The 21,793-nt window shown below is 44.3% G+C and overlaps 2 protein-coding genes across 4 annotated transcripts in view; one reads left to right on the top strand and one right to left on the bottom strand.

Moving 5' to 3' along the window:
- ACSBG1 (acyl-CoA synthetase bubblegum family member 1) overlaps positions 1-13,430 on the top strand; it is a 119,276-nt gene extending 105,846 nt beyond the window's left edge. For 2 of the 3 annotated variants that reach the window (XM_077474249.1, XM_077474250.1), the window contains 3 exons: positions 7,873-8,012; positions 8,084-8,330; positions 13,002-13,430. In XM_077474249.1, coding sequence (XP_077330375.1) covers positions 7,873-8,012; positions 8,084-8,330; positions 13,002-13,078 — 464 coding nt within the window. In that variant the 3' untranslated portion in view covers positions 13,079-13,430. The remainder of the gene's footprint in view (positions 1-7,872; positions 8,013-8,083; positions 8,331-13,001) is intronic. The other variant, XM_077474251.1, reaches the window with a different exon arrangement.
- A 3,230-nt stretch (positions 13,431-16,660) lies between these two features.
- The window catches only part of IDH3A (isocitrate dehydrogenase (NAD(+)) 3 catalytic subunit alpha), a 51,790-nt gene continuing 46,657 nt past the window's right edge, over positions 16,661-21,793 (bottom strand). The window contains exons 9-11 of the mRNA XM_077474252.1: positions 20,433-20,517; positions 18,713-18,865; positions 16,661-17,596 (exon numbers count right to left, since the gene is read on the bottom strand). Coding sequence (XP_077330378.1) covers positions 17,513-17,596; positions 18,713-18,865; positions 20,433-20,517 — 322 coding nt within the window. The 3' untranslated portion in view covers positions 16,661-17,512. The remainder of the gene's footprint in view (positions 17,597-18,712; positions 18,866-20,432; positions 20,518-21,793) is intronic.

Here is a 21,793-nt window from a genome sequence, read left to right as displayed (position 1 = left end):
CAGAGCGGTATTGGACTACCCCAGGACTGATCATCCTTACGGGTATCCTCATCTGTTTGGGTTGTGTCAGTTTCTTTTTGCACACCACTTTTTTGTATTTTTTGCATACATTCAGTTGGCACCTCTCCCCCTCCCTCCCTCACTGCTATTGACTTGTCTACAGAGGTCATGGACACCCCTCTGAGGATAGCTGCCTCCTTCTTTGTGAATACCAGTTACCAGTATTGAACTGTTTACAACTGCTATTACAGTCAACACACATTTTTTTTAACTGAGGACACTACACCATTTGGAGTGCCAAAATCCCTCTTTCTTTTCATGAAATCATATATATGATATTCATGGGCCTTAGAAATGAATAATTTTTAACCCCAATAGTTCTGACAGTATATCTAAATCTGTTAGTGCTTCTAATGCTGCGTACACATGACCGGACTTTGACGGACTTTGCAGCTGAGGTCCACTGGACTTTCAAACAAACGGACTTGGCGACACAATAACTCCAAAAGTCAGACGGATTCAAATGTGATGATGTAGAATAAGGAGCCAGTTCATAGCCAGTAGCCAATAGCTGCCCTAGCATCGGTTTTAGTTTGTCGGACTAGCATACAGATGACAGGATTTTTCGACCGAACTCGAATCCGTTGGAAAGATTTGAAGCCAGTTTTATTTCTAGGTCCACCGGACTTTTGGGAAGAAAAAGTCAGCTGGAGCCCACACACGATCAAATTGTCCGACGCACTCTGGTCTGCCGGAAAGTCTGATCGTGTGTACGTGGCATTACGCTCCCCTCCTCACAGACTGCTCTCTAGCTCTTTCATCTACAATGGTGGCACGCCAATACAGGAGCTGTGTTACTGGCCAGATAACTAGGTGAAAAAACAGAGGGGGGGAAAAAAAAAAAAAGTCTACAAAAGAAAAACGTATGCAGCCACCATATTTAGGGATTGGTAAGTGGCAATATATTACATTGTTGGTTTTGAGTTTAATGCCACATTAATGGGAACTATGAGAGGGAACAGGTTCTTTTTAAGGCCTGGTTCACACCTATGCATTTTTTTTTTCTAGTGCATTTTCAGTAACACACTACAGTCCATTTAACATAGTTTCCTATGGATGTATTTCACATCTCTTCATTTTATGGAAAGGGCCAGGGACTTTTTTCTGGTTTTTGGTTCCATAAACTTCAATGGATCAAAAACGTTTATTGAAAAATGCAAAATGCACCTGAAATTTGTAAACTGCAACCTGCAAAGGTATGAATCAGGCCTCAGAGCAGGATACAAATAAATCCAGCATGCTAAGCTCCCAGTAAATTTCTATCATGCAGGCATGCTTACTTGTTTTGATAATTGTTATAGGCTGTTGAAACTGCAGATAATGGGCACTGGATTCATGCGACTACATTTAACGTACATATAGAGCAGTTGTGTATATTTATTGAACAAGAACAATCTAAGCATGCTCACATCTCATTCTGTTACCCCCTAGGTGTATGTTGGTAAAATAGTGATTTTACAGAAAAATGCATTTGGATAATTGTTTCTGATATTTGCACAGGTCCAAAGACATACAATTATTTCATATTATGATCACTGACAGGTAGGTTGGGTGTCAATCAGCTTTCCCTCTATGCATGCGTTGCAAGGCTTCTTGAATTTTGAAGATGGTGTGGGTTATGCTGTCAGACTTACAGTATATGTACAGTTTAAATTTACAAACACAAATTTGGTAAAACTCTAGACCAGTAGTCTCCAAACTGCAGCCCTTTGCTTGCTTTTATCCAGCCCTTGGGGCAATAATTCATCTTCTGACACCAACATTGGGGCATAATTCCACCCACTGACAACAACAGAATCACACAGTACCTCCAAATGACACCAATGATGAAGCACAATTCCTCCCAATGACAACAACAATGAGGCACAGTTCCTCCGAGTGACACAAACGAAGCATGATTCTTTCCACCAAATTACACCTACAATAGAGCACAATTGCTCTCACTGGCACCAAAGATGGGGTATGGTTTACTCCCACTGATATTTTCTTCTTCCAATGTCCACAGTCCAGACCCCCTAAAGTCTGAAGGACAGTAAACTGGACCTTTGCTTAGAAAGTTTGGAGACCCCTGCTCTAGACGTTTACACTAGGACACACTTTACAATAGAAGTATAAAACCTGGAGAGTGATTCCAGCAGAGGTTGGAAGAGGAAAAGAAGGTCAGTATATTAAATATTACAGACACTGCACTTTTGCAACAGGCATATTAATACCTATAAAAGTGTTATTGGGCTCCTTCCACACTGATCCATGGGTGCAGTGCACCCACGGGTTAGCTGCATTGAGCCATAGACTTCTATTATATCCTGCTGGTTTGGTGCACTTTCTGAAAGTACACAAAAACTCCTGAAAGCAGGATTGTGGTGTGCTTTCAGAAAGTGCACCACACCCACGTGATTTAACTAGTTGCTGACCGCAGGCCGTCAAATGACGGCCAGGCGGCGCACCTATTGTGGCAGGAGGCCGTCATATGACGGCCTCCCGTTTAAACAGGGAATGCGCGAGATCGTGCGCGCGCATCCCTGTTTCTTCGGTGGCGGCGTGTCACGGAGACACCGCTCGCCACCGAAGGGGGTGAACAGCCATTCGTTATGGCTGTTTACCACGTGATCGGCCGTGATGAAGTCACGGCCGATCACAGATGGTCACACCCCGAACGTGCACGGCGCATGCGCGCGATCGCGAGCACGCTGCGCGTGCACGTCGGTGGCGGCGTGTTCCCCGGGAACACTGCTCGTCACCGACGCTGGTAAACAGCCATTGGCCGGCTGTTTACCCACGTGATCGGCTGTGATCCTTTCACAGCCGATCACAAAAATGTAAACAAACTGCGGTAACGGGATGTTACCGGGTTCTCCTCCTCACACACCGATCGTGTGTGAGGAGGAGATTGCGGTAACATCTCGTTACCGCATACAGTGTACACCAATCATACTGATTGCCCCCCCCCCCCCAATAAAGAGGACCTGTCACCACCCCTCATAGTACCTGTCAATCACAGTCCATCAGAGTACCTGTCACAGTCCATCAGAGTATTTGAGTACCTGTCACAGCACATCGGAGTACCCGAGTACCTGTCACAGCCCATCAGAGTACCTGTCAGCCAATCTGAGTACCCGAGTACCTGTCACAGCCCATCTGAGTACCCGAGTACCTGTCACAGTTCATCTGAGTACCCGAGTACCTGTCACGGCCCATCAGAGTACCCGAGTACCTGTCACGGCCCATCAGAGTACCCGAGTACCTGTCACGGCCCATCAGAGTACCCGAGTACCTGTCACGGCCCATCAGAGTACCCGAGTACCTGTCACGGCCCATCAGAGTACCCGAGTACCTGTCACGGCACATTAGAGTACCCGAGTACCTGTCACGGCACATTAGAGTACCCGAGTACCTGTCACGGCACATTAGAGTACCCGAGTACCTGTCACGGCCCATCGGGGTACCCGAGTACCTGTCACGGCCCATCGGGGTGCCCGAGTACCTGTCACGGCCCATCAGGGTGCCCGAGTACCTGTCACGGCCCATCAGGGTGCCCGAGTACCTGTCACGGCCCATCAGGGTGCCCGAGTACCTGTCACGGCCCATCAGGGTACCCGAGTACCTGTCACGGCCCATCAGGGTACCCGAGTACCTGTCACAGTCCATTAGAGTACCGAGTACCTGTCACAGTCCATTAGAGTACCCGAGTACCTGTCACAGTCCATTAGAGTACCGAGTACCTGTCACAGTCCATTAGAGTACCGAGTACCTGTCACAGTCCATTAGAGTACCGAGTACCTGTCACAGTCCATCAGGGTACCCGAGTACCTGTCACAGCCCATCTGAGTACCCGAGTACCTGTCACAGCCCATCTGAGTACCCGAGTACCTGTTCCAGTCCATCTGTGTACCAGAGTACCTGTCACAGTCCATATGAGTACCTGTCACCGCCCTTCAGAGTACCCAAATACCAGTCACCAGGCCATCAGAGTACCCGAGTACCTGTCACCAGGCCATCAGAGTACCCGAGTACCTGTCACCAGGCCATCAGAGTACCCGAGTACCTGTCACCAGGCCATCAGAGTACCCGAGTACCTGTCACCAGGCCATCAGAGTACCCGAGTACCTGTCACCAGGCCATCAGAGTACCCGAGTACCTGTCACCAGGCCATCAGAGTACCCGAGTACCTGTCACCAGGCCATCAGAGTACCTGTCACCAGGCCATCAGAGTACCCGAGTACCTGTCACCAGGCCATCAGAGTACCCGAGTACCTGTCACCAGACCATCAGAGTACCCGAGTACCTGTCACCAGGCCATCAGAGTACCCGAGTACCTGTCACCAGACCATCAGAGTACCCGAGTACCTGTCACCAGGCCATCAGAGTACCCGAGTACCTGTCACCAGGCCATCAGAGTACCCGAGTACCTGTCACCAGGCCATCAGAGTACCCGAGTACCTGTCACCAGGCCATCAGAGTACCCGAGTACCTGTCACCAGGCCATCAGAGTACCCGAGTACCTGTCACCAGGCCATCAGAGTACCCGAGTACCTGTCACCAGGCCATCAGAGTACCTGTCACCAGGCCATCAGAGTACCCGAGTACCTGTCACCAGGCCATCAGAGTACCCGAGTACCTGTCACCAGACCATCAGAGTACCCGAGTACCTGTCACCAGGCCATCAGAGTACCCGAGTACCTGTCACCAGGCCATCAGAGTACCCGAGTACCTGTCACCAGGCCATCAGAGTACCCGAGTACCTGTCACCAGACCATCAGAGTACCCGAGTACCTGTCACCAGGCCATCAGAGTACCCGAGTACCTGTCACCAGGCCATCAGAGTACCCGAGTACCTGTCACCAGGCCATCAGAGTACCCGAGTACCTGTCACCAGGCCATCAGAGTACCCGAGTACCTGTCACCAGGCCATCAGAGTACCCGAGTACCTGTCACCAGGCCATCAGAGTACCCGAGTACCTGTCACCAGACCATCAGAGTACCCGAGTACCTGTCACCAGGCCATCAGAGTACCCGAGTACCTGTCACCTGACCATCAGAGTACCCGAGTACCTGTCACCAGGCCATCAGAGTACCGGAGTACCTGTCACCAGGCCATCAGAGTACCTGTCACCAGGCCATCAGAGTACCCGAGTACCTGTCACCAGGCCATCAGAGTACCCGAGTACCTGTCACCAGACCATCAGAGTACCCGAGTACCTGTCACCAGGCCATCAGAGTACCCGAGTACCTGTCACCAGACCATCAGAGTACCCGAGTACCTGTCACCAGACCATCAGAGTACCCGAGTACCTGTCACCAGGCCATCAGAGTACCCGAGTACCTGTCACCAGGCCATCAGAGTACCCGAGTACCTGTCACCAGACCATCAGAGTACCCGAGTACCTGTCACCAGGCCATCAGAGTACCCGAGTACCTGTCACCTGACCATCAGAGTACCCGAGTACCTGTCACCAGGCCATCAGAGTACCGGAGTACCTGTCACCAGGCCATCAGAGTACCTGTCACCAGGCCATCAGAGTACCCGAGTACCTGTCACCAGGCCATCAGAGTACCCGAGTACCTGTCACCAGACCATCAGAGTACCCGAGTACCTGTCACCAGGCCATCAGAGTACCCGAGTACCTGTCACCAGACCATCAGAGTACCCGAGTACCTGTCACCAGACCATCAGAGTACCCGAGTACCTGTCACCAGGCCATCAGAGTACCCGAGTACCTGTCACCAGGCCATCAGAGTACCCGAGTACCTGTCACCAGGCCATCAGAGTACCCGAGTACCTGTCACCAGACCATCAGAGTACCCGAGTACCTGTCACCAGACCATCAGAGTACCCGAGTACCTGTCACCAGGCCATCAGAGTACCTGAGTACCTATCTCCAGCCCATGTCTCATAGAATATACGTTGGGGTGTTTGCTTTCCAAAATGGGGTCATTTTGTGGGTAATTTCACTGTCCTGGTGGTCCAGGACCTTCAAAAGTGTGATGGGTAGGAATGAAATGAGATGTGTCATTTATGCTCCTAGAACACCTGAACGTACTACTTCAATGTTCGGCCTCACTATGTGGCCAGGCTGTGTAAAAGTCCTACACATGTGGTATCGCCATACTCGGGAGGAGTAGCAGAATGTATTTTGGGGTGTAATTTTTGCTATATACATGCTATGTGTTAGAAATATCTTATAAATTGACAATTTTGTGTAAAAAAAAAAATGCGTTTAAATTTTTTTCCACATATTCCAAAAACTTCTGGAAAAAAATGAACCGTTCAAAAGACTCATTATGCCTCACAGATTATACGTTGGGGTGTTTGCTTTCCAAAATGGGGTCATTTTATGGGAAATTCCATTGTCCTGGTACTCCAGGGCTTTCAAAAGTGTAATAGGTGGTTGAGAAATGAGATGCGTAATTTTTGCTCGTAGAACGTCTGAAGTTACTACATCAATGTTAGTGCTCTGTATGTGGCCAGGCTGTGTAAAAGTCCTACACATGTGGTATCGCCGCACTCGGGAAGAGTAGCAGAATGTATTTTGGGGTGTAATTTGTTGTATGCATATGCTGTGTGAGAGAAATAACCTGATATGACAATTTAGTAAAAAAAAAATAAAAAATAAAAAAAAATCTTCATTTTGCAAAGAATTGTGGGAAAAAATGACAACTTAAAAAAACTCACCATGCTACTTACTTAATACCTTGGGATGTCTACTTTGTAAAAAGGGATCATTTGGGGGGTATTTGTACTTTCCTGACTTGTTAGTGTCTCAAGAAATGAGGTACACCTGATGTACTGAAGGCCTGATCAGAAGTGATCAATTTTCAGTGATTGGCACCATAGTTTGTAGACTCTATAACTTTCACAAAGACCAAATAATATATACTAATGTGGGTTATTTTTACCAAAGATATGTAGCAGTATAAATTTTGGCCAAAATTTATGAAGAAAAATTACTAATTAGCAAAAAATTTATGACAGAAACGAAGAAAAAGGCATTTTTTTCACAAAATTTACGTTTTATTTTATTTATAGCACAAAAAATAAAAAACCCACTAGTGATTAAATACCACTAAAAGAAAGCTCTATTTGTGTGGAAAAAAGGACGCAAGTTTCATATGGATACAGTGTAGGATGACTGAGTAATTGTCATTCAAACTGTGAGAGCGCTGAAAGCTAAAAATTGGTCTGGTCAGGAAGGGGGTGTAACTGCACTGTACTGAGGTGGTTAATAGATGTCTATGGCAAAGTGCAGGTAAACCACAGCACATCAGTGTGAAAGCAGCCTTATAGGGGACTCAGTGGCCCACGATCGGTCACCAAATCACTTAAGTGGCCCTTTCTTTTCAAAAGGTTGAGCACCTCTGCCTTAGAGTAAATGCAAGTCAAGGTTTTTACAAAATTGGTATCTTTGTATGTATGTACATACATGCACAAAACATACATATGTATAATATGTGGCGGTATCAAAAAGTTTTGAAACTAGCTGTTTACAAGAAAGTACTTACGTTTGTTCTAACTTGTCCATGATGAAATGGCAGGCGTGGCAACACACGTGGTCAGAATAGCACCAGTTGCATAGCTCCTACTGTACACAAGACAATGTCTTTTGGCACACTGACTTATGAAAGTCAGTGCTCCCTTATGACTATGTGTGCAGCCTTCTGTTGGCGTGGTATAAAATTAATTTTGAAACAACCTCGTATCTATATACATACAAGTCTGACAGGATATCCACAGATAATATTTTAGTATTATAAATGTTATACTAGCAGATAAAGCATATATTTGTCAGAATAAATGTATGTTCTTTCCAACAGAGTTAATCATCACTGCTGGTGGTGAGAATGTACCACCCATCCCTATAGAAGATGCCATTAAAGGAAAAATACCTATTGTGAGCAATGCAGTGCTAATTGGCGACAGGAGGAAATTTCTGTCAATGCTTTTTACTCTAAAGGTATTGTTTGTTTTTGCAGCTTACTATGGTCACTTACGATGCACAGTACATCATAATATTCTTCTCTCCAGTGCACAATAGACCCAGAAAGCATGGAGCCAACTAATAATCTGACCCAGGAAGCAATACGGTTTTGTAATGATGTTGGCAGTAAGTCCACGACATTGACTGAGATTGTGGGACAGCAGGACCTGGCTGTATATAGAGCAATTCAGGAGGGTATAGACAAGGTCAACAGTGAAGCAGTTTCAAATGCCCAGCGTATTCAGAAATGGGCAGTTTTACCCAAGGATTTTTCAATATTAGGAGGTGAAATGGGTAAGTAAAAACACATTATACTGTCTTACACTGAGGTACTAAACCCCCCATAAAATCATTTTTGGGGACACAGGAAGATTTACTTTTGAGTATACTGCCTCCTAGAGGGGGATTTCAGTTTTGTAGCAAAGCAGTACTGAGATCATGATCAAAAACAAACAGGGATGGGACCTGCATCCTTCACTAAAATCCCATAAAAGGTTTTACAGCACGTACAAATCTCATTTTCCTTCTCGCCCATTGAGGGCTACAGGAAGTCTCTCACCTTCAGGACAGCCAAAAAGTCCAACTGAGGGGTGGGCAGCCAGCAAACTAAACAGACCCAAAACCATAGTAAACTGCCAGAAGGACCCACACTGAAGTTGGCATCAGATGAGTTTGAAACCTCCACCTGGTATAACAAAAAACGTGCAGAGACCAAGTGTTAATCTTGCACTGGGAACTGATACATGATGCCGAAAGAGCCAGAGACACTTACAATCAGTGAAGCAAATCTTGACAGGAGAAACTGGCCCTACAGAGCAAGCTTGAAACTGGAACCTAAACCAGCCAAGATGGAATGGGACCTAAATGAACCACCAGGTTGTAAAACTCCTTGACTCACCTTATCCCATCACAGGTCAAGGTCTGGAAAGTTTGACAGATCAGACTTTCACTTTGCAGAGGCAAGGACTACAAGGAAGAACCCATTGAGGAGGCAAATGAAGTAGAATAACCTAGAAGTAATCCAAAGAGTTGTTCCAGTTCCTGAGAATACAGAGAGAACCGAAGTTTGATCTTTCTGAATCATAAGAGACAAGTGGGGATCGGTATGTCAGAACCCTCTACAAAGGACTTGAGCAACAGGATAGAAGGTTAGCATATTGACCAATAGTACATAGACTAGGCCAGGCTTAAAAGTGGTTGTATACCCACATTTTTAACTTTTACCTACAGGAAAGCCTATAATAAGGCTTACCTGTAGGTAAAAAAAAATATCTCCTAAACCTGTACGGTTTAGGAGATATTCCCCTCGGTATGCGCCGCTGACTGCAGCGGCGCATGCGCACAAGGGGTTTCTCGCCGTCAAAATCTGGCAGCAGCCGAGCGGCCGGACTGAAATCTCCCGCGCGCATGCGCGGGAGTGACGATATCGCGGCTCCGGCCACTCACAGCGCCGGAGCCGCGATACCCGGAAGAAACGCCGAGGGAGCATGTCAGCTCCCTCGGCGTGGATCGGGCCAGATGTCGGGGCCTAGTTCTAAGGTAAGTATTTCATAATGAGCTAGTATGCGGTGCATACTAGCTCATTATGCCTTTTGCTTTGCAGGTTTAAAAAAAAATATAATAATTTGCGGGTTTACTACCGCTTTAACATTGCTGAGCATTATTAGCTCAAACCTCTTTGGGAAAAAAAAAAAAAAAAAAAAAAGACACCCTAGGGGAAAAGTCCTATGATAGACATTGTAGGATTATCCTCATCTTGAGCAGCGCAATCTGCAATAGCTGGAGGATGGGTAACTCCTGAACTGAAGGACAAACGCAAGAGGCTCTACTCCAAACTGTCCACTGGATGTCTGCATATTTCTGAAGATTTAGGATTTACTCTAATCATTGAAACATTTGGCCAACCAAAGACATTTTGTCCAACTGAATCCCCACCTACTGTATTCTCCATTGGAGTTCACCTTATTATACAATAATGGGGGCACCTTGTGAAAGCCCCAGGGCTATTAATAGGAGTCCTTTCTTAGAGGGCACAAGCAATGCCAGGATAAGACTAAGCAGTCATAGCACTGTGTGGACTGGAACCCTGTACATCTGGTGGATATATTATGCAATGGTTATGAATGTGCCAAGGCAGATGTTCTCTTTGAAGAAAGAGATTGCTGACCAAGTTGAAAAAAACTTCTAAAACTGATCAAATACATGAACTGGCCCAGGACCCTTTAAAAGGGGTAGAGCTCTGCTAACCTATGCGGAAAGATAGAAAGCATGAAGGCAAAAAGCCATAAAGAGGGAGCTGAACGATCTCTGCACCTTGATATCTGAAAGATAAACTATCCAAAAGGTCCCCAAACATAGAAAATGTCCCCCATTGTGGAAAGTAGGGGGCATAATCTTCGTGGTAGTGATGTATTTCAGAGGGTTTAGCAAGCTTGCTAGCCCAGACTTTGTAGGTGGTCAGAGAATCAAGTTTTGGAGGCCAAGACTTTAATACCACAGGAGTAAAAGCAAGGAACCAGACTGAGTAGTCCTTTCCTTGAGATTCATACATGAAGGTAGATGAGTGTTCATGCTTAAAGTGGTGGGACAGCTGAAAATAATTTTTTTTTTAAAAGTCAGCAACTACTAACACTGTAGCTGCTGACTTTTAATAAGGACACTTACCTGTCCAGCGAGCCCGCAATGTCGGCCCCCCTGAGGCCGATCTGTCCATCAGATCGGCGTCTCCATATTAACGAAGGCAAACAGGCAGAACTACAAGTCCCATCATGCCTCTGGGAGTAATTGTAAATGCCAGCCTTGCAATGCCTTGTGGGAAATGTAGTTCTACACCAGCTAGATGGCCACAGGTTGCCTACCCCCTGGTATAGATCATTGTTTAACATAAAAAGCTTCAGCAAATAGTCAAGGGTATGTCAATACCACATCAGGGATTTTTTTTCAATCCCCATAGAAGAAATCTTGATAAGCAGGTGCAATGTGAAAGCAATAGTAGGGGCTCTGAAAAACCTGAGACAGCACATTGATCCTACATATTCAAAAGGAGTGTGCATCACTGCAAGAAACTGGGTGAACTGGGCCACAAATTGTTTCTCGACTGTAGTAGAAACCCCGGCCAACAAGGCAGAGGACTTGGCTCCACCAGGCAGAGCTAAGGAGGACTCCAGGGATGGGGTAGACTCAATAATCATAGGATAACCAGTATTAATCACCAGGTAACCAGTCATTTAAAATGTGCCCAAAAAAACAACAAATTATGTGGCTCCCACTGTTCAGCCTACCCACAAAGTGAGTCATCAAAGATGAGGCAAGCTCTGAGGCAATGTCAACTCTGCTCCTGGAAAGCGCCACGGATAACTTGATACCAGAATGGGCCTCCAAAGTTCCTTATGCAGAATCCAGTGGCCAAAGTTCACTTCCAGGCTAGCCTTAAAGGAGGAGTTCACTTTTCATTACGTTATACCCTGAAGATGTGGCCTGCAGGACTTCTCGCACCTGGCCGTATCACTCATTCACAGCGCTCTGTGAATGGAAAACTACAAGGTCCAGCAGGCTTTGTGGCTGTTGGCTTGTAGTTTTCAATGAACTAGCACAGTGCCTAGACACAGCACTCCAAAGATGATGCTGAGAAAAGGTGACTCCAATTGGCTACAATCACTGAAACCAGCCATGTAGAGAAGTCTTGAATGAAGAAAACAAATGAAGAAAGAAGTGTAGAAAAAATTAGGGTAGCCTTTTACCATCAAGCTAAAAGGAAAAGGTGTCCATTTGCCTGAGACCCTAGCAAAAAACTGAAGCATAGTGGGAGGGGCTATGCTGAGCTGGCTGTGTTCATCAGAATCAAATCCTTCAGCAGGCATTAGTATTAACTGAAGGTGAAAGACTACCTGTGTCCTGCAATGGATGAGAAAGAAAATAAACCTGACAGGCAATGTATGCTTCATAATGCTTTGTCCTACCATGTTAACAGTGCGCCATTAGACCCCTTTCACACCGTGCTTGCCCATAGCGCTGGCATTAAAATGCTGCTATTTTTAGCGACGTTTTACCGTCTGATTTGGGGCGCATTTCGGCCGCTAGTGGGGCACTTTTAACCCCTGCTAGAGGCCAAAAAAGGGTTAAAACCGCCCGCAATAGCTGCATTTTGCCGGCGGTATAGCTGTGCTGCCTCCCTGATTTCAATGGGGAGTAGCGGTGGAGGAGCGGTAAATACCGCTCCAAAGAAGGTGCTGGCAGGACTTTTCCTGATGTCCTACCAGCGCACTGCTCTGGTGTGAAAGCCCTCGGGATTTCACACGGGAGACAATGGTGCAGCTGTTTGAGGGCGGATTGCAGGCGCTATTTATAACACTCTAGTGCCTGCAAAATGCCCTCGGTGTGAAAGGGGTCTTAGACTGGCTTGCAACCATTAAGGCGGAGTTCTAGTTTTGGTTTGAATAGGAAAGCATTTAAACCTCCTACAGGTTTTCATTGCAGTCTGTGTCCCTATCCATCCATTTATTTATCTATCAAACAAAAAGTGAAGAGAAATCTAAAATTTTAGAGTTATCACCAAAACCAGAGTAGAGAAATGTCTCAGTAGTGACACCTGTACTGGTGACACATTCTGCATCCACTTGCAGCGCTGGAACAGAAAGTGAGGAGAAACCTCTTGAACAGGGACACAGACCACGATAAAAATCTGAACGGCTATAACCCTTCCCTACCCTAATAAAAACTAGAAAGAATTGTTTGGCCTGGAGCTTCACTTTGACGATCCCATAGGTTTGGCCATACTTCTCTGAATGACATGTACATCTTGTGCTTCTCCCCTTAGTAAATTTTGCAATAATGAAAAAATAAGCAACACAATTTATCCTGTTTGTATAAAGACAAATGAACTACTGGCTTTTTATAGGTATTAAAATCACAAAGCATAATATTCACGTGTCTGATGACATTTTCTGATTTTTTTTTTTTTTTTAGGGCCAACAATGAAAATAAAACGGCATGCCATTCTGGAAAAGTACAAAGATGTAATAGAAACATTTTACTCAGGATAAAACAAAAAATATGTATCACCACCCCCGATTGGAATTAGTCGGTCCTTTTTACGTTTAGGTCTGGAGAACAGTATCCGTGGTCTGACTCAAAGTTCAACATAATTATTAGCGAGCTTCCCGAGGTATCATTGTTAGGTAGAAATGTGTTAGAACATAATCCTTCTCCATTAAAATGTCCACAGCAGTTAAATGTTCCCTGTTACATAGGCTGTAGCATATACAATCCTTCTACACTGTATTTTGCCTAACAACTCTATGACTATAGGCAGGTACATGGTTCTGACTCAGGAATCACTATCCTTTATGTATATTCTTGAAACAATCAGTGATGAAATACAAATGTGCCTTACAACTATGAAATGTCTATTTTTCTAAAAAAAAAAAAAAAAAAATGTTTTTTTATTTTACCTTTTTAAATATTTGTACCATTTAATACTAAACATTAAAGGCTTTCTCCCTTCTGTTCCAAGCTACAAGTACCTGCATACTCTGCTGCTGAATGCTGCTACTTTAGTCCATACATGTTATTTCTTCTTGCCATTCACGCTTGTATATAACAAATCTCCAGCAGGATAGTTAACCATAGCTACCCATTTTTTAGTATTGATTTTCTGTGCAAGCAAAACATCTGGTTGTCATTTCATCCATTTGTCCAATACACTCTATTAAAGTATTATATGACATAAACCAATACCTCAAGTTAAACAAAACTACTCTTTGCTGCAGTGAAATATGGTTAATGTGATATTCCATCACTTTTCATTAACAAACGCTTTATGTGAACAGTTTACAAGCAGCATCTTATTTGCTATATTGCACCAACCAGGGTGGATTTGATTTAAATCAAGTCAATTTAAATCATGATTTAATTCACTAGTAAAAAGGCTAGATTGAAATCATAATTTTTTTTTTTTTTAAGAGCAACAACTATCATCTCTGTCCAGCAGCAGCTCCTCCTCCTCCTCCTCCTCCTCCTCCTCCTCCTCCTCCGATCTGCTGTCGACTCACCGACAGTCCCATTCACTTTAAATGTGACAGCTGGTGATGCAGCAGTGATACAACAAGGTTAGGGGCGTGGCGACAGCAGGTGAGTGAATGCCCACTAACAGCCGCTGCCATGATGGATCTGAAACGACAGGAGCTTTAAGGGCTCCTCGTTGCTGGTAGTTAGAATCTTTAATATTTGCAAACAAAATTAAGGTTTCCTATTTAGAATAAGCAGCTGTCAGGTTAGTAGAACAGCGATATCAGAAACGATTCAATCATAAAATTTGTAGTGTACATAGATTTGAAAAATAATGGGATAAAGGAATATTCCTCAATTTTGTTTAATCTCATGGTTACTGTGAAATTGTGTAAAATGCATCAATGCAGTGCATGTTAACTCAGCTCGCAGAGCTTGGATTCATTAAATTAGTTTGCCAAAAATGTAAATATTGCAGACTATACAGCCTCATATGCTACATAACTAAGCTCCATCTCATTCTGAACTAAATTAATGTATCCTAAATAGAAAACTATCTTTAGATTGACTTTTTACGCCAAGATTCTTTTGATTATTTTTTCTTTTAAAACATAGATTTATATATAAACCCTGGCACCAACTGTGTTTTATGGTTCAAGGTGTTTAATATCAGTCACTGGAATGTTCAATTGTTATCTAAATCAAAAAACAAAATGTAATATAATGCAGCTGACAGATATGTAAGGGTCCTTTCACACTTGACGGACTCCACCTGCGATCCACTTGCTCAGTAGGGGGCTCTGTCAGCTGATCCTGGCTGAGCAGGTGGATACAGAGCAGACATGAACACAGCCCACTCTCTTCTATGAGCAGTTGGATGAGAATGGACCACCTGTCCATTTACACCCAACTGCCATCTGATCTGATTGATGGAAGGAGAACAGAACACCCACCACTCCACGGTAGAGCATGGAGATTCCAAACGGGTCCGCATGAAAAACTGACAGAAGACCTGCTCAGAACATTCGTGTGAAAGGGGCCTAAAAGCGATGGCTACATTTGTTTTTTTGTCTTTTTCCCCCCTTTAGCCTGGGTTCAGGCTAGAGGAATCACTGCCATTGCATGCGATTCGCACATGCACCGCAGGTGGTCACATGCAATGTCTGAGCAATGCAAGTTTAGCCATATAGTTGGCTGACTGAACTCGCATTAGAATTGCACAGAAAAAGGTGCAGGGACTGCACTAGAATCGGATTGCATGGGTGTGCTCACCTATGCGACCCGATTCCTTCACACTGTGATCTGTGAACCGATCTGGGGGTGTCATTAACAATGTATTGACACCCGCAGCGGTTCGCAGAAGGCAGTGTGAACTGCCTGTGGGAGAGGAGCAATGGGGGAACTGGTGCTGGAATTGTGCTGGTTCCCGCATCGCACTAGGGCTTAACTCCAAACAAGCAGGCGCTTAAATGCATAACTAAACCCTCCTATCCTTTACAGCCAAAGAAGCTGTCAACTTAGCGTCTATACAATCTGCAGTTGCCAAGATACTGCATGTGTTTTCAGCTGACACAAGCCATTTAAACCCTTGCCAACTGGGCACTTACCCCCTTCCTGCTCAGGCCAATTTTCTGCTTTTAGCGCTGTCACACTTTGAATAGCAATTGCACAGTCATGCTACACTGTACCCAAATGACATTTTTATCATTTTCACACAAATAGAGCTTTTTTTTGTGCCATTTAATCACACTGAATTTTTTTTACAAATTAAAAGAAGATCGAAATTTTGAAGAATTTTTTTTTTTAGTTTGTTATACAATTTTGCAAACAGGTAATTTATCCCCTTCACTGATGGGCAGCGATGAGGCGGCACTGCCAAACGGGACACTGATTGTCTGTGTAAATGTCCCTTTAACATGTACACTGTAATCAGCTGTCATTGGACCAGCCAATCATGTGGTAAAGGGCCGCTGCAATTGGCCGTTCACCACAATCTGTGTCCTAAGGAAGCAGCGATCACAAAGTGCGCCCGCAGGGGGCGCACAGGCAGCGCAATCACAGGAGGGCTTCCATGTATCCCCTCCCGGCAAAGTAAGCATCCGCTGTAGCCGTCTTTTGGCTATAGTGTGGGCGGGACCTGGTTAATGGCCTAACAGTTCAGTTGAGAGCCAACATAGTAAGCGCACTTGTAACTGTGACAGTTATCTGTCTATTTGTAACATGTCTTGAATTTAACGGTTTTGAGAAAACATTAAAAATTGGTGGGTTTAGTTTGGTGTTAAAAGTTCAGCTTTCATTAATCATTTATTTAAAGTTCAACTAAATCTAGTAGCCCATTTAACGCTACCCTCTCCAAACAATGCTGCTCTCTGACAGTGTCTCTGGAGAGAGAGAAGCCACCCAAAGACAGGAAATCTGTTACTGACCAGATCACCAAGTGAAAATAAAAGAAAGAAAGTGTAAAATCAGACAGACTACTAATGCAGCCACCACTTCTAAAGATTTGGTAAGCTGCAATAAATCACATTTTTGTTTTTAAATTTAGATACATGTGTGATGCATGCAAATGATTTTATAAAATACGTTTACTTTTCAATAAAATTCAACCAGCTCCGAGCTCTTTGGAACACCCTGCACATTTAATGTAATTCTTTAAAAACAACAAGTGCAAAAAGAAAAAATGAGCCATTCACTGAAGTACAAGGCAATGTCACTCACAGATATACAATAAATAGAGCTTTCAAAATGAAAAAGATTAAGGCAAGACATGACAAGACATTCATAGAGCTGGGTTGAGATTTGGACTGTGCTATCTTATCACAGAACAATGTGCTGCAGCACCCCCTAGCGGTGGATTTAAAAACTGAACAGGTCAGCTAAACCACAATTTGGGAATATGAGAATACATTTCACGTTTTACTATGCTCAGGTGAAACAGATATGATATTGAAAAAAAGTAAAAATAGAGCCTTCTTATAGAGACACAGCATATTCATGGAGTGTTTGGCTTAAATGAATGGAACCATTACTTAAAGATATGATTAAATGAAGCAATTCTACAGCAATAATATATGGTATTGTGTTGATATATCATACAAAATGTGTAATTTACTTGCTTTACACTTTGAAATGCCCGCAATACATACTGTAGCTTGCTCCCTGAAGAGCATGTTGACCAGAAAAGGCAATGACAAGACAAAACGGGTAAGTTACAGTATTAGAGAGGAGTCAGATATGTAGGCAGACTCTTCCATTCTTATGTTGCTTTCTAATTGGCCTGCAAGGTTCAATTTGGATGTGGCATGTTGTTTCTTTAATAGAGTGGCCTCCAGCACATTGCCCTGCATACTCGTATACCATGTCTCGTCTGAAGGGGAAGAAGACTCTGATCAATTAAGTCGGAATCAGCATTACATGATGTGCGTGTGATGTCAGCTGGCTGGGCGGGAGACTGAAACCGGCAAAGTAAATTAGTCGCTGTCCCGTATCCTTTGACAGATCTCATCTGTAAACTCTGAACACTTGGAGTTTCCACCCAAATCTTTAGTTAAAGTCTGTAACAAAGAAATAGTAAAAAGGAAAAAACAGTTTTGTTAATTTTCTCTACTAATCTTACACAAATTAAAGCCGTTACTTAAAGAGGAAGTAAACCCTGATGGGTTTACTTCCTCTTTCATTCCCTGCAAAGGCAAAGCATAATGGATTACTATGCATCGCATAGTAGCCAATTATGTGTCACTTACCTGACACAGGAGCCAGCGATGTCACCGCTGTCCCCTGTAGTCCGGCACATCCATCTTTTCGGTGGGGTCTCGCAGCTCCGCCGCTGTCATTCGGCGGAGCCGCGATGACGGCACTCCTGCGCATGCGCACGGGAGCCGAGACGCGCGGCAGCTCCGTTGTTTGAAATGCCGCGCTCAGTGCGCCTGCGCGCCGCTGTCTACGGTGCATGCGCCGCAGACAGCGGTGCCTGTCTTCAGGCAAATATCTCCTAAACCGTATAGGTTTAGGAGATATTTCTTGGACCTACAGGTAAGCCTTAATCTAGGCTTACCTGTAGGTCAAGGTGGTTTGTAAGGGTTTACAACCACTTTAAGACAAATCTCTAAGAGCTCATTTACACCAGCCCATTGGTCTGAGTTGCCCAACGCAGTTGCAATGCAAAGACAAGGCAAAAAGCCTTGGTTTGTCTGGGGTCTACTCACAAACGTGCATTGGTGAGTGCTGCAATAAAATGATGCAGGCATACATACCCAACTCACTACGACTCAAGGGGGGTGATTTACTAAGGGAAAATGCACTTTGCACTACAAGTGCAGTCGCTGTAGATCTGAAGGGGACATGCAAGGAAAAACAAAACAAACAAAAAAACAGCATTTTAGCTTGCACATGATTGGATGATAAAATCAGCAGAGCTTCCCCTCATTTCAGATCTTCCCCTCAGTTCTACAGCGACTGCACTTTCAGTGCAGTTGCAGGGCAGAGTGGATTTGCCTTTAGTAAATCAACTCCATGGTATAGTGTCGCAATGGCAGCTGTGCAAAAAATAAAAAATAAAAAGAAAGCACTTCCAATGCACTATAACACCACATTGCAGCACATATGCATAATACATAACTATATGGGTTCTTGCTGGTATGAACAAGCCCATAAAAGAACCCAGCACCTACCTTTCTAGATTTAATGGTGTCATAGCATGCAGTCTCTATCTTGCGTCCATGTTCCTGCAGGCCCATGTGCCGAAGCATCATGACTGCACTCAGAAGTAAAGCAGTAGGATTAGCCAAGTCCTTCCCAGCTATATCTGGAGCAGTGCCATGAACCTAAACAGGACCATAAGAAAAGCAAAATCAGCCTACTATTGATAAACCTCAAGGATGAAATCTGTGCCCATTACCTGTAACTTATCAAAAGAGTAGCCAAAAGCTGCGCTTTTAATCAGTTTTGGGTAATTGCCAGCTATTAAGGTCTACAGAAAACCTATCCACACAGATCAGTATTTTGACTCCTACCACCCACTACAACCAACTGGAGATTATTAAAGACAGAGTCTAAAGACAAAGTAGAGAGACATCTCAGGAATGCCTTGAACGTTTGTGGCTACCCAGAGTGCACTTTTATTAAAAAAAACATCCACAAGGCCAAGCAAACAATCTGGACCTGTAACACCAGGGAGACAAACCCTCTCAATAAATGGCCCAACATAGGAGGGCAAATTCTACTTTTACTACATCTTAAGGAAAATGGACATTCTCTCAATGACAGTCAAGTGCACAATTTGACTAGAGGACACAACTAGTGCAAGAGGTATGAAAGAGGTAATCGACATCAAAATTAAACAACTCTCCCTGAATGGGATGTAGGCCTTCGTCACCATCTTTTCGCTACATATAATGCCATTATACCATCTCTGCTCCTGTGATTTGACAATTCTTTCACTTTTAGCCATGTAAATCAAGGAACCTATGCAGGCTTCCTGACACCAACAATGGGGTTATACAACTAGAACTGGGTGGCACTACAACTTTCACACCTCCCATCTTTTTCCCGGACAATCAGGATTTCCACATTCCATGGTGATTGGATTAAAGTGTCCCACGGTGTGAAAAGAAATGCTGGGGTATCTTCCTGACACTCTAGAAACCGAAGAGGTGGTCTGGTAAGTTGAGAATTGTCTTCAACTTTACAGAACAAGTCCAGCCGAATGCGATTAATACTAAATGTATATGATAAGGTATTTTTTGTGAGAATTCTATGTTTCAAATGCATGCCATTGCTTAGATAGATACAGCACAGGGAGAATATGCAGGTTGGAACACAGGTTCTTTCCTGTGGGCCAACCTTTACCATCTACAGCTTGGCACAGTTTCACACTTGTAAAGTGAACTACACAAACCAAAGCTTCTAAAGCTCAATTTTTTCCCAACAGAGAAAAAAAGGATTTAGTTCCGCAAAAGTGTTCATAAGCAGGTTTTAGGCTGTTTTAATGCACATGTCCATCTAAATCCATTGAAAAGCATATCAATGCATAATGTAATACAAGTTGCAACACATGTTGAAGTGCAATACAATGTGCACTGTAAGGCTTGCTGTCGTGTTTTCATTGATTTCAAAACGTATGTTCCTTAGAGCAGAGATGTCTGATTAACACCGATAAATAGAAGTCTTTTCAGCCTCATGAAAAACAACCTATAGGTACAGCATCATAAAAGAAAAATAAAGCTGTAGTGACATTCCTTTCATAGTTCATAGGAAAATACAAACACTACAAATTTCTAGCCAACATATCTGTTTGGAGACCTTTTTTAAATTATTTTTTGTGACTATAGACAACAACTGATGTTTTTCTCAATTATCTTATAAATGAAACACAAATAGAGTTGTACTTACCGACTCAAAAATCGCTACCCCATTAGCACCAATATTTCCACTTGGCGTTACTCCCAACCCTCCAATCAGACCGGCACACAAATCACTTAAAAAGTAAATGAAACAAAACATTAGACAAGGACTGCTTACTTTCCTACACATTTGAGAATCAAGTTAACTGGTTGATTTACTCACTGGTTAGTAATACCCATCAGGGAGCTCCATTATCAACATCTGTCCAACTAACAACTAAAGTGGCTCTTCACCCTGCCTATCATTCCTCCTCTCCACCCCTCTTCCGATTCTCTGCCTGATGAAGTATTTTTTCAATTTTTTTTTTATTAATTTGTTTGGACCTGCCAACCTCCCCCCCTTAACGTCATTCGCCTAGGTGCGTAACAGCACATATCCCAGTATGTAAAGCCTTTCATTCAGTAAAAAAGAAGAAGGGGCGGTCCTAGCAGGGCATCATCAAGAGAAGTGCTGACTAAACACTGATTAGCAGGCAGCCTCACTATGATGTCATGGCGGTGCAGGACCAAACAATGCCAAAAGAGAGGAGGATCTCCACTGACCAGCGCTGGATCCCCTGGGTGGGCGAGTATCTAAAAAGGAAAAAAAAAAAAAACACGGGAGAGGGGAGGAAAAAAAACAAAAAAAAAAAAAACACTGAAGTAGTAACTAAACACGATCGGACTATCTGGCGGACAAACCACCTGACTTTGCAGCGGAGATGCGCCAGACTTTCCAAACAAGCGGACCTGCCAGACTAGGCTAAGGCGGGAGTCCGCCGGGCTTTTGAAATGATTGGACTTGCACACACACGGAAAAAAGTCCGTTCATTTTGAACGCAGCTCCAGGTAGACGGGACTAGCGAAGGAGGTCAAATGTCGCCGCCTCCATCGGGGATGTCCAGCGAGAAGACCCCCCAAGACGGAAGACCACCGGAGCTGTGCAATAAATTATTTTAAAAACATGTGTTTTTTTCTTTACACTTTTTTTTCACCAGGTGAATGGGTAGGGGTACATGGTACCCCAATACACATTCACATAGGGTGGGGGCCGGTATCTGGGGGCCCCCTTATTAAAGGGGGCTCGCGGATTCCAATAAGCCCCCCGCCCGCAAACCCCAACAACCAACGGCCAGGGTTGTCGGGAAGAGGCCCTTGTCCTCATCAACATGGGAATAAGGTGCTTTGGGGTGGGGGGGGGGGGGGGTACAGGGCCCACCCTTGCCAAAGCACTCACCCATGTTGAGGGCATGCGGCCTGGTACAGCTCAGGGGTGCTCGCTCGTCCCCACCCCCTTTCCTGACCGGCCGGGCTGCGTGCTCTGATAAGGGTCTGATACGGGCTTTGGGGGGGACCCCCACGCCGTTTTTT

This window comes from Lithobates pipiens, unplaced genomic scaffold, assembly GCF_037356315.1.
Source record: "Lithobates pipiens isolate NorthernLeopardFrog02 unplaced genomic scaffold, aLitPip1_a1.2 Scaffold_8, whole genome shotgun sequence".
Taxonomy (NCBI): Eukaryota; Metazoa; Chordata; class Amphibia; order Anura; family Ranidae; genus Lithobates; species Lithobates pipiens.
Note: the sequence above shows the minus strand (reverse complement) of the source record. Positions and strands in the feature narration are given on the sequence as shown.